Below are 13,612 nucleotides of genomic sequence, written 5' to 3'. Positions count from 1 at the left end.
GACGGAAAAATCCCGATAAAGCACTTCTATCATTTACTATTAGATTCGTCAAAGCTACTAGAAATTGTTACTTTCTACTGCATTCTTCTTTTGCCGGTTCGGATAGTAAAGGGTATAAGACCTTTATCGGTACTTTCCGGTATATCGGAGACTTGAATGGTTTACATTGATCAGATGCTTAAGCTCGGCTGGAAGGGGAAATTTAAATTACTAAAAGATTTCTGCTTGCTCAAATGATCATTGTCAAGTCTCATCTTAATAAATATATTGTTAAAAAAAATCACATGCTTGCTCTACCTTGAGGACTAGCATTCTATAATTTGGATTTTATTTATTATTCCGAATTACAATAATAATACTAATGTTACCGTTGTTTTTCGCTCGAAATTTCAGGTGGGTAATTACCCACCTTTGGAATTTTCGGGTGGTTAGTACTACCCACCGTACCCACCTCTTTCACCGGCCCTGGGTCTAAGTATCTACAACAAGTTAGCTGAAGATTGTGTGGCTCTATCTGTCGACCGAAGCGACATAACCGTTCACAGCCCCAAACAGTCGAAATCCCATATGCTCTGGGTCCCGTTTATCGCGGTTTTCCGGCAATAACGAATCCGGCAACAACGAATACCGGCAAAACCGAATCCGCATTGTACGAGGCCCAACTGTATTTTGTTAACAGATGCCAATAGTTTTTTGGAAAAATATGAGAATATAGTAAAGTTGAAATTTTGTGTTTCAAAAAGTCAATTGTATAACTTTTTAAAGCTTTTCTAGGTTTGCGACCAATAGGCACTAGATCATTTAAATTTTTTCTCTGAAATCTGAAACATTTTTACAGAACAGTTCCTAAAATTGGCGATGAAGGTATATTTTTGTTTTTGAGTTAATATTTTCTGAAAATTTCAAGCCATCGTAGTTTTTGTGTTTTTTTTTCAATTTTCTTTAAAAAAGATATTTTTATTAAATTTATAACTTTTGAACCACCCGGCTGATTCCACTAATTAGTGGATATTTTGGCAAGAAATGTCTGCAGTTTTTGAGGAAAATATGTGGATATGACAAAGCTAGAGTTTTGTGTTTTAGAACGTTATGCCTTTTTAAGGGTTTTCATAGTAGGTAGGCCAATAGATGCTATGTGAATTTATATTTTTTTTCTGAATGCTCAAACATTTTTACATAACATTTCCAAAAATTGGTCTTGTTGTTTGCGACCATGCACATCGATTTATTAATGGTGATTATATCATTAGGCTATGGTTCGGTACGCTTTGAATCGGCTTCTAGGTCTGTTGAAATAGAAGGTCAAATTCCACTAAGAAATGTTGATATAAAGGCTTTTTTTTGCCCGAAAACCTATGCTACAAGTCCAATGGTATGCCCAAAAAATCAGCTAAGGTCAGTACATTTTAATCTGAGAAACAAGTTTACAGAAAATTGTTTCTTGAACAAGTTCGTACATGTTGTGGTTTTTTTCCGACGAAAATAAATTTGGTCAAGACCAGAAAATTTATCAAAAGAATGACAAGCGGATATAGTTATATGCAGCCGAGGTCCCCTTTGTTATGCACATGAAATTTCCTGCTTCTGTCATAATTTAAGGAGTGGTGAGCAACGAAGAGCATGTTATGCCACCGCTTTCCATGCAGCCGAGGATTCGGTTTAATTCTACCGCGTAATTTTATGTTTTGGAAACCATTAAAAAGCTCTGGATTGATAGTGTACGTGGGCGTAAACCATACATATTCCAGTAGGACTCTGCTACTGCACGCAAAGCCTCGGTGACACATGATGGGAAGGTTGAAAATTTTTGAATTCCTTATTATCTTTAAATTATACTTCCTCCTAGTTCCCTAGATTTCCTTATTTATAACGTATTGGTCGCACTTAAGCGGGTGACCAGTTAACATTCCCATAACATTAATTCATCGGTGAAGACTGTTATTACGGCAGCAATGACCAACGTGACCCGATGGCATTTGAATTGGACATGCAGTGTGTTATTGCCGCTGACGGGTGTTCAACTGATGAACTAGAATCTATGCGAGTCAGTTTAACTTGCCTGAAGCATAACTATGGAATCATTAATATTTTTTGGAAAATTGTGACCAAACGTTTTATGTTTATTTTATCCTCAAATACTGCACGCACCCTTTAGTATACAAGTCCGAACGCAAGCATACGCTAGGCAATCAGCTACACACGTCAAAAATTGAATCTAAATATATGCTACCCTCTTCTTCGACTAGATTTTTTAATGAAAATCAATCGCATCCTTTCAATCCCACTCCCGCTTCGGGAAATGCGGCAAAGATAGTTCGATACAGCAAAACCAAAAAATAAAAATACTCAGTAACAATCACGTTTAGTACAAATTGATTTTATTTTGTACAATACAATTGCTGTTCTGCCAGCAAGTTGAAAACAATGTTGCTTATGCTCGTGATTGGAGGCGGCCTGGCGGGTGGTCCGCCATTATAGTGCGCACGATTGTGATGTAGTTTTCGCTCAGGAACACGAGTTTCAGTACTAGATTTTACGACTCGATAAAGCACCGGTTGGTGGGCATATAGCTTCTTTTTGGTTGTTGTTGTTGTTGTTGTTTTGGTGTGTAATACTTAAACTCGGAACTTTGTTACACCTACCCACAAGGATACGTTTATTTTATTTCTGCGACGGTGTAGCAAATAAAAAAAGTTTGCTTTCGCCCGTTCCTGTCTAGCTCTAGGATTTATTTCTGCACGTGCCACTATGTTTTAACAGAAACTTAGAGCATGGTAGAAGATTTTGGCTATTTATTAACAAAGGTAGAGTGGAAGGTTTTTAAAAATTAGATAATAATTAAGCTAGTGAAGTAAGGTGCGTGCTTAGTCATCTCCGCCGGTCATGACTTCCATGAATTCTAAAAAAATGAAAAAAAAAATCGATTAGTTTAGACTGCCACTAAGTAAGAAAACTCTGAGAGTTTTACCATCGAAATCAACGGTTCCCGAACCGTCAGAATCAATTTCCTCAATCATCATGTCCAAATCTTCGTTGGTCAGATTGTCGTCCAGTTCCTTCAGGATCTCACGCAGAACCTGGGTGGTGATGTAGCCGTTTCCTTCCTTGTCGTAGAGACGGAAAGCTTCCTTCAGCTCCTGTTGCATCGCTTCGGCATCCTCCTCAACCAGGAACCGGGCTGCCAACGTGACGAATTCTTCGAACTCCAGCTCGCCGGAACCGTCGGCATCGACTTCATCGATAATCTCCTTGAGCAGTTTATCATCCAGCTGGTGACCCAGCATGCTCAGGATGGTGCCGACCATCTGCGTTCCGATGCATCCCTTCTTCTCCTGATCGAACGCGTTGAAGGCGTTTCTCAGCACTGCGAATAGAGAGAGAGATATCGGATTTTTAGGTTAGATCGTTACTGGCTTTTCAAACAAGATTATTTTGATGGTTAAATTTTTTACAAGTCTATTAGTTCGTATGAAAATTTCCAGTAGAATTATGTTAGGTCCTCTAAAATAGATGATTCCAACGAACAAACAAACAAGTAGATCTAGGAAAATCCACTGATAAACGAGAGCATAATAAGGAGCATCATATTTCAAGCCACTAAAGCCAGAACAAAACACCCCAACAGGATCTGCACCAATGGAATGGCTGCATTGTTGTTGCATTTTGTATAATAAATTGTATTCATAAATGTTGATCAAATTTCTCACTGCGAGAGCTAGACCAGGGAAAATCACCGCCGTCCCTGCACCAGCGCAACAATAGCAGAAGCTTTATCCGGTTTTCAGTGTTAATGTGGAAATAAGAATGAACCGGAACGGCGAGGTTCAAAACTAAAGCAAAAACAAAAAAATCGCCACTCGGGATGTTGATCGTGCTCGTTATTTATGGGCTGGGGTTGTAGACATTGAAAAAAAAATACCAGAACTGAACGACAAAACAACCACCGGATCCACTGGATCCGCAGGCTCTATTTTGTTTCCCCCTTATTCAAACCGGAACATTTCAATTGTGGTGTAGGAAAATTTCTGCAAATACGGTCCGACACCTGCAGCTGATTTTCGCTCCGTGTAGAAACATTGTTTCTCCGTACTCCGTACGCTGGAGTTTGCTTTCCTGTGCGGATCAGTCTGCGTAGTTCCAAGAGGGAACGGTGAAAAATCGATTGCGTTCGCGGTCGGTGCTTACCTATAAGCTGAGATGGGCGTTCAATAACATAAATTAAAACAACGAGGTGGGAAAGTTTGGTCTTGATTCTCTTCTGGTTTAGAATCGTGGTGTCCTTTTTAGACATATGCTCACAGAATAAAGAAAATGTTACTCGGAGAGTACAATAACGGATTTTCCGGTTATTTATTTTAGCAAGTGTCACTGCGATCAATTGAGAATGTAGAAAATGATGACAGATTTGGTACAGTCGTAGCCCTATTTTGTCTATGTCGATAGCCAGGTACTTTTCTTCAGAGGTTTTTCTGTTGTCTGATTTCCCACTTATCAAGTTGTGCCAAAAGTGAAACCAGTTTTTCACGATTCCTGTGTGAGAAAATGCTGCCAAGTACTAGCATTATTTGCGCTTGATTGGTGCGAATTTTGCACTTCGAAAAGCGCACAAAGCTTATGAAATTATTCTAGATTTGTACTAAACTGATGATTTTGACTTCCGATTTGCAAAGAAGTAATCCTGGTAGTTCTTTAGATAACATTTGGAGCCATTCTAAACTTTCTAAACGAGACTTTCTTCTTAGGTGATTTCGTTTGAGGTTTTTTCACAAATGGGCAGTAGAATTTTGATGTCGATTATTTCATTTCGAATTTGCATATTTCAGTGGAAGAAACTATCAAAATGCTGTACAGGATTCATAACTGGTTTTCAGAAGGGTCAATGTCAGGGAATGTCAGCTTTACTTGAGCTCGTTTGGTGCGAATTTCGCACTCCCACTGCAACCGTCCAACAGCATATACTAATTGTTGTTTTTCTACGTTTGGGATTCAGGAACAGAACCTCATATTCGCCATTGGCTGAAGCACTAGTTGATATTGTCGGGTGGAGTTCCATTGTCTTCCATTGTCTTGAGCTAGCTAATATATATATGGGACATTATACGCAAAATCAACCACCCAATTTTTTTTTTTTCATCTAACTATATTTTTCGGTAAAGAACACGAAAATATTCAACACGTACTTTTTTATTTCAATATGGTACGTGGAATTTTCGAAATATGATTTTTAGAACCTCCTTCGAAAACACTACTTCACTCTATCTTGGAGGATTGATCGAGCAAAAAAAAAGGTTCCAAGGTATGTTTAATTAGGAGCAATAGTGTCATAGGGTAAGGGCACCCTATTTCAACTGAGCTCCTATTTCCATCTCATCCCTTCACCTCATTACTTTGAACATGAATAATATCTTACAACCTTCCTGAACCAAACTGCGAAATGTTTAAAAATGAATATTTAAACTATTGTCACACTTTTTCATTGGAAGAAACGGTTTTAAATTCTTCGGTGATCGTTTTTTCATTTATAACAAACTTACTTTTCGATTTAGGACACATTTTCGTCTCAAGATTTACAGTTCGTCATGTTTCTGAATATCTACTGATCGATTCGTCTCAAAACATGATCACTTTTTCGCACAATTACACTACTATTGAATGCTGTATGATTTCATAATTAGTAATGTTCACTTGCCACTTGTTTAATTAATGATTAAAAACTTCCAAAATTACCCGACAAGCAATAAAAGACTTCAAGAATATGAGATGAAAGTTTCTCACTTAGTTCACTTGATTGCGCTTTGTTCTCGCCTTGGTTTCGCAAAATTATCAGGTTTTCGAAACGTCGAAATGATTCAAAACTGGTTCTAAAAATATCGTGTGTTGGCTTACAGTTGGCATCAGACCATTTTTAAGAAAATTTTGAAATCTTTTTACGGTTTTCCCCATTTTCAGTGATGGTATAAAATTTTTAACCCACTTTACCCTATATTTCCGGATCCGGATGTCTGATCCGCATGAAATTCAGGAATTACATATGGGACCACAAGACCTTTCATTTGAGCCTAAGTTTGTGAAAATCGATCGCGCCATCTATGAGAAAAGTAAGAACACATATTTTCTTTTTTTGCACATTTTACCCCATAACTCCAGAATAGGGAATCGGATCCAAATAATATTCAGGAAATTTTTATGGGCCCTCAAGACCTTTCATTTGGATCTAAGTTTGTGAAAATCGGTTCAGCGATCTCTGAGAAAAGTTAGTGCAATTATTTTAACAATTTTCTGCACATTTTACCCCATAATTCCGGAACCGGAAGTCGGATCCAAATAATATTCAGGAATTTTATATGGGACCACAAGACCTTTGTGGTGTTTGTGAAAATCGGTTCAGCCATCTCCGAGAAAAGTTAGTGCAAAAAAGTCGAATGATATATGACACTCGGTTAGTGAGTCGAATGGTATATGACACTCGGCCCTCCGGGTCTCGGTTCAGAAGTCGTGTTTCACAGTGATTGCATAACCTTTCTATATGAGAAACGCAAAAATGGGTAAAAAGTATATTCGATTTTAGCAGAGACCGATGGACCAATTTTCACAAGCTTATATTTAAATGAAAGGTCTAAAAATTCCATACAAGCTTACCATGAAATTCAGTCAGATATAACTTCCGGTTTCGGAATTGCAGTCTAATGAGTATAAAAATTCCAATTCTGAAAGCGTAATTCAATACATTAGTCTGCAAAATACAGAAAAATACCGTAAAAGTGTACTCCAAACAGGACATCATTTTAAGGCCTGAGGCCAGTAGGTCGCGTAAAACCACATGGCTCGCTGTGCATATTACATTTCTCTCCATGCTCTCTCGCAAATGTGCAAACTGACTCTCAATGTGGCCGGGTGGCCAAGAAAGTTTTGATATTTTCGGTTACAAGTTTGACTACATCACATGAAATCAAATAAAGCTACCGCTTGTTTGGCAGCCTTTTTGAGCTGATATTTCTCTCTCATATTTCGGAGCAGAAAACAATGGCGCCGCCAAAGAAATCGACTCACCTTCACAAAAATAACAGTCACTTCATTTTTATCGCGACAACATTTACGTTTTTATGCACTAATCGCATCTGAATTAAATTATCAATTCAATGATCAAGTTGAAAGACAGCGTTTTCAGCTATGCAATTCTTCCTTCAGAAAAAAGACTTTCCCTACCGCTAAAGTCAATGAGTCATTCGGAAATTTTCACAAAATAATCTAAACTAATTTTCTAAGAGATTGTCAGTTGGGTTTTTTTATATTCGTCACCGTTTCTGAGAAAATCAGATTTGAAGCGTGAAAATAGCCCTCTAAATCACCCTAAGACACACTGGCCTCAGCCCTTAAGGTGAAATATAGCGGAATGCGAAAATCGCGTTTTTGATCAATTATTCAAAAACTAGACCGATTTTCGAAAAACCAAAAACACTTAAGTTTTCTAAATGAAATTTATCATAACAAAGTATTCTTAGAATTTTGAAATTTTGCTTTGCCGAGCCGTAATTGGTTTTTGAAATGTATAAACGGTCACTGTTTCGTCCCACGGGGATGATTTTAGAGCTGAAAAGTAGTGTTTGTAGTAGAATTTCACAAAAAATCTGAAAATGCAACTCAAAATTATAAAATTTTAGCTAAAACAACCGAAAATTGAAAAAGTTTACATAAACTTTTCTGCATTTTTTTTATTGCTTGCGCGCTGCTATTCCGTATTGAGGTGGTGTGAGAAATGCACGGTGGGCACGGTGGCATTATATCGTCAGCAAAAATTACATATCAAATAATGAAGCGAATTTATGCAGCATTGGGTCTTGTGTTGAAATAAAAACGAGTTGAATACAATAAAATGGGTATTGTAAGAAATCGTTTATTTTCTAAGTAACTGTCATTTATAATGCTAGAAATGTCCAACTCTGTTGAACTCAATGCATTGATGTTGCGGAAGCAATAATGCTTGGCTGTGCAATATCATATAATAGGCATAATTTTAGATTGTAGTAATTTTTATAGCAAAACTAAAACTTCAACCTTGACAGGCTACTGAATGAAATGAATACAAGCCAAGTATAATGTTCATGTAGAATATTTGAAAATATAACTTTTATATAACCTGTGATACAACAATGTGACCTGGTGAACTACTGGCAAAGATATCGAAAATACTTGAATATTCTTTTACCTTCAATCTTTATTTTGAAGAAGAATCCATGCTTGCTTCTAAACTCAGGAATAATCATGTAGCAAGTTAGTCAATACATATAACCTCATGTTATTAATTACTCATGATTCATAGCTCTAGTGTAAGAGTAATCACTAACAATAATGATTGAATTAGCATACATATATTCAAAGTGTGAAGGATTCAAAAATCCATTACGTCCAGTCTTTTTTAGAAGCCAACATAACGAGAGGAAAGCCCACTGCGCTCAATCACTGAAAAAAGTTCTGGTTTTTATGTGTCGGTTTTTCTTGTTATGCTTTGTGCGACGGTTCGTTCAACTGAAGCGGATAAAATCTTGCGCGCATTTTATGACGCTACATTTCACCTTAATATCTCAGAAACGGATAGATCAATTTTCACAAACTTCTGTTCAAATGATGATTGTTGATTTCCCATAAATTGGTGTGGAATTTTTTCCGCATCCGGCCTCCGCTTCCGGAAATAAAGGGTATGAAATGGAATTGTATGAAATTGTAACCTGTCATTTATAGTGGTAATTCAAAAAAGTGGATTTTTTTCTAAATTTTGCTCATCGCTAATAATAATAATAATTTAATAATTCGCTATTAACACATAGATCAATAAGTCCCGAGACTAAAGCAGAGATGGCGCTCGTAGTAAACCAGTAACCACGTCTTTCTAGAGTACTAACCTTTGCTTGAAACGGGTCAAAATTTTAAGTCGATCCGACCAGAAACAGCTGAGTTATCGAGGTTGGAGTAAAGTCGTTTTGTAGTTTGTTTAAAAAATGGAAAAAACTGAGTTTCGTGTTTTGATAAAACAATGTTTTTAATGGGTAAAAACCGTGCAAGCAAAACAATGGATTGAAAAATGTTATCCGGACTCTTGTCCATCAAAAGCAACGATTTGTCGGTGGTTCGCCGAGTTTAAACGTGGTCGTACCGACACAAATGACGCGGAACGCTCGGGTAGACCTGTGGAAGCCGTTACACCGGAAAATGTGAGTGAAGTGACAAAAATTATAATGAAAGATCGTAAAGTGAAGCTTCGTGAGATTGCTGAGATGACACAGATATCATATGGAAGTGTATTTACTATCCTTCATGAAAAATTGAGCATGAAAAAGGTGTTTTCCAAATGGGTGCCGCGATTGCTTTCGATGGAACAAAAACAGCCTGCCATAAGTCGATGAAAACAATGGGGAAATTGAACGAATTGGGCTTTGATCTGCTTCCCCACACTCCATACTCGGCAGATTTAGCCCCCAGTAACTACTGGCTCTTTGCTGATCTTAAAAAAATGCTCCAGGGAAAAAGATTTGGCTCAAATGAGGAGGTCATCGCTGAAACTGAAGCTTATTTTAAAGCGAAAGATAATTTTTTTATAAACATGGTATTGAAAAATTGGAAAAACGTTGGAACCATTGTATCACCCTAAATGGTGATTATGTTGATGAATAAAAAAAAAATTTGCAAAAAAATGTTGTTTCCATTGTTAGTCTCGGGACTTATTGATCCATGTGTTACTTGAATGGACCAGAAAATTTTCTCTCTTCTTTTGAACGTGAAAATCCTTGGTGAATAATCTAAACCCCGCTCCCTTCCTTTTATAAACGCGCGTAAGGATACTAAATCATAAGCAAAATTGCTTAGGAATCGGTTACATTCTTTGGCCAATACTTAGAGCGAATAATTAATTGAAAAAATACGATTGTTTTTTCACTGTGATATTGTAAATCGTCAGATTTCTGAGGCTTTTTAGTTCACTACCACCGTTCTTATCTTATCGTAAAGCCTCGAATATTAAATAAGAAATTGTTTATCGCTTTATGGAAACGATAAAGTTTTATTTTATTCATTGTTATGCTAATGATGGTGGCTATTTTGAGTTGACTTCGTAGGTCGAGGGTGAAGAGTTTTCATTTTTTTTTCTTTGCTGCTGCCCACAGTTTCTCGATCCCATACACACGAAAATCCTTGATGGCTGGTTAATTTATATTAAATCGAATAACGTGTGGCAGTACCCATGTTTGCATTTTCCATCCATTAATACCATCAGACTCAAAGAATAGAATGAAAAATAGTGTGAAACATATCTATCGGCAATTTTTCTTAGCTTCAAAGCAAATCTATCAAACAGTATGGTGTAGGGTTAGCACCTCGGTTTCTGTTCTCGCGTCAACTTACTTGGTTTTGACATCCTCAAACAAATCTATTTCGAAGCAAATTTTCACAATTTTTTTGACGGAATCATTGGCTCAGAATTCTTCGCTAAAACAAATACTGTAATTGACTACAAAACAGAAACAATATCGATAGCAGGTCACACGATACCTTATTGCAAATATTACCCACTGAAGAAAAGTTTCAACCATATAATAACTCTTCCAAGCAACAGAAATGGAGACTGGTTTGTCCCGAAACCTACAAAACTATGCAAAAACATACTCGTCGAACCTGGCTTATACCAATCAAAAAATAAACTTACTTCTCTTCTTGTCAGAACAAACAGTCCCAAAAAACCACAATTACCACTTAAGAAAATTCAAATCAAAGTCAACAACTTCGAAACACATGATTTCTTTTCGCAAAAAAACAGAAAACTCACCCAAATTTAAAAATAACCTAAAAACCTTAATTCGAACCGACCATCTTTCTAACCTAGAGAAAACCGAACTACTACAGGTACTCACCGATCATCATAATGTCATATTAAAAGAAGACGAAAAACTGACCTCGACAACCAAAATAAAGCATAAGATCCAAACAACTAGCGACAGACCAATCTATACTAAAACCTATCGCTATCCGCACATCCATAAAGAAACCGTTAAAGAACAAATTCAAGAAATGTTCGAGAACGGAATAATAACACACTCAAACTCACCGTGGAACGCTCCTATATGGATTGTACCGAAAAAAACCGATGCGTCAGGCAAAAAGAAGTTTCGCGTAGTTATAGACTACAGGAAACTGAACGAAGTAACAATAGACGACAAACACCCTATACCACAAATCGAAGATATACTCGACAATTTAGGACATTCACAATATTTCACCACTATCGACCTAAAATCAGGATTCCACCAAATCGAAATGGACGATGAATCGAGACAAAAAACGGCATTTAGTACCGATCTCGGACACTACGAATTCTTGCGGATGCCGTTCGGCCTCAAAAATGCTCCGGCAACTTTTCAAAGGGCCATGGACGCCATCTTAGGAGAACTAATCGGCAAAATCTGTTATGTATACCTAGACGACGTAATCGTTTTCGGCAGGGACCTAAAAGATCATTTAAAAAATCTGAAAAACGTATTGGAAAGATTGGAGAACGCTAATCTCAAAATACAACTCGACAAATGCGAATTTCTCCAAAGAAATTGTGAATTTCTCGGACACATAATAACTCCCGACGGTATAAAACCCAACATATAAAAAATTAAAGAAATACAAAATTGGCAATTGCCAACTTCAGAAAAACAAATCAAACAATTCCTAGGACTTTTAGGCTACTACAGGAAATTTATAAAAGATTACGCAAAACTTACAAAACCCATGACCCAATACTTAAAAAAAGAAAAAACACTAAATGCTAACGACCCACAATTCATAGAAACTTTCGAAAAATGCAAAAAAATCCTAGTAGGCGACCCCATACTCAGATACCCCGACTTCACCAAACCCTTCATTTTGACGACCGACGCGTCTAATTACGCATTGGGCGCTGTATTATCCCAAATACACGAACAAAAAGACCATCCCATTGCTTTCGCATCCCGTACGTTAAATAAACACGAAATCAACTATTCCACGACAGAAAAAGAAGCGCTAGCCATAATTTGGGCCGTAGAAAAATTCAAACCGTATTTATACGGAAACAAATTCACTCTCATAACGGATCATAAACCTTTGATTTTTATAAAAAATTCGACCAAAAACCAGAAAATAATCCGCTGGAGATTAGACCTAGAAAACTACGACTACGACGTAGTATACAGAACAGGTAAAACAAACGTCGTTGCCGACGCGTTAAGCCGAAAGATCGACGTCAATGCAAACGAAACAGACGAAACCTCAAGCCTCTCAGACTCCCAAATCAACAACCCACCCTGTTCCTTGCCAGACACCTCACACTCCGCTGATACGTCCGACGACTTCTACATCCACTGTACCGAAAGACCCATCAATAACTTCAGAAACCAATTAATATTCCGAGAAGCTACCTTCAATTCAGACATCACCGAACAAATTTTTCCAAACTATAGAAGAACAATTATCTGCCGTGGTTCTTTTAACCATGAAACCATTACAGACGCTCTGAAAACATATCATAACGGAAGGCAGACAGCCATACAAGCCCCAGAAAATATGTTGCAAATGATTCAGGACGTGTATAGAGAACATTTCTCAAACTCTAACTCCCACTTTGTCATAACACAAAATACAGTAGAGGACGTGACCGTAGAAGAGAGACAAGATCAAATTATAAAAAGAGAGCACGAACGTGCCCACCGTGGCATACAGGAAGTGGAGAACCAGATAAAACGATCTTTCTTCTTCCCTAATATAACAAGAAAAATTCGGAAATTTATAAATTCATGCATAATCTGCGCGCAACATAAATACGAAAGACGACCATACAACATCAAAATATCACCCAGGCCAATAGAAACAGCTCCTTTCCATAGGGTCCATATGGACATCTTTGGCATTGACAAGCACAACTACTTATCCCTAATATGTGCTTTCTCGAAACACCTCTATCTTATCGAAATCCCAACTCGAAACGTTGTAGACATCCAAAACGCACTATCCCAATATTTCCTACATTTTGGCACACCTAAACTGCTAATTTGTGATCACGAAGCCTCATTTACGAGCATCCAAATCAAAAGTTTTCTAGGTGAACTCGGAATTCAAATACAATTCGCCTCTTCATCAGAATATATTCTCCAAAACCCGAAACCACCTAAAAAGAAGTCAAATAAACATGACCAAATACAACGACACAAAAGAACACCCCCCAGAAATTAAATTAAATGATGATGTTTTTATAAAAAAGATAACTAGAAAGAAAACTGACCCCAGATTTACAGAATCAAAATGTTTAAGTAACAACGAAAAAACAATTGCAATTAAACGAAACGTTAAAAGGAACAAGAGCAAATTAAAACGGACAAGAAACAAGAGATAACTCCACTAATATTTTCCTTTCTCGTTTTAGGAACCATTGATACAACAAAAAATATATAGAAAATAAAGAGACGTACTACAAAACCGGCCACTGAAAGCAGCCTACACTAACCAAAATACCAGCATTCTTTTCTTTTCAGCTCATCAAAAAAAACCCTAGTATCAAATTTTTCTCTCTCCCTTCATTCAATACCAAGATGCAAATTAT

General features: G+C 37.1%; 1 protein-coding gene across 3 annotated transcripts in view; it reads right to left on the bottom strand.

Moving 5' to 3' along the window:
- Nucleotides 1-2,356: 2,356 nt before the first annotated feature.
- The window catches only part of LOC131434974 (troponin C, isoallergen Bla g 6.0101-like), a 59,773-nt gene continuing 48,517 nt past the window's right edge, over nt 2,357-13,612 (bottom strand). For all 3 annotated transcript variants that reach the window (XM_058602355.1, XM_058602356.1, XM_058602354.1), the window contains exons 3-4: nt 2,969-3,364; nt 2,357-2,899 (exon numbers count right to left, since the gene is read on the bottom strand). In XM_058602355.1, the coding sequence (XP_058458338.1) occupies nt 2,865-2,899; nt 2,969-3,364 (431 nt within the window). In that variant the 3' untranslated portion in view covers nt 2,357-2,864. The remainder of the gene's footprint in view (nt 2,900-2,968; nt 3,365-13,612) is intronic.

Source organism: Malaya genurostris, chromosome 3, assembly GCF_030247185.1.
Source record: "Malaya genurostris strain Urasoe2022 chromosome 3, Malgen_1.1, whole genome shotgun sequence".
Taxonomy (NCBI): Eukaryota; Metazoa; Arthropoda; class Insecta; order Diptera; family Culicidae; genus Malaya; species Malaya genurostris.
Note: the sequence above shows the minus strand (reverse complement) of the source record. Positions and strands in the feature narration are given on the sequence as shown.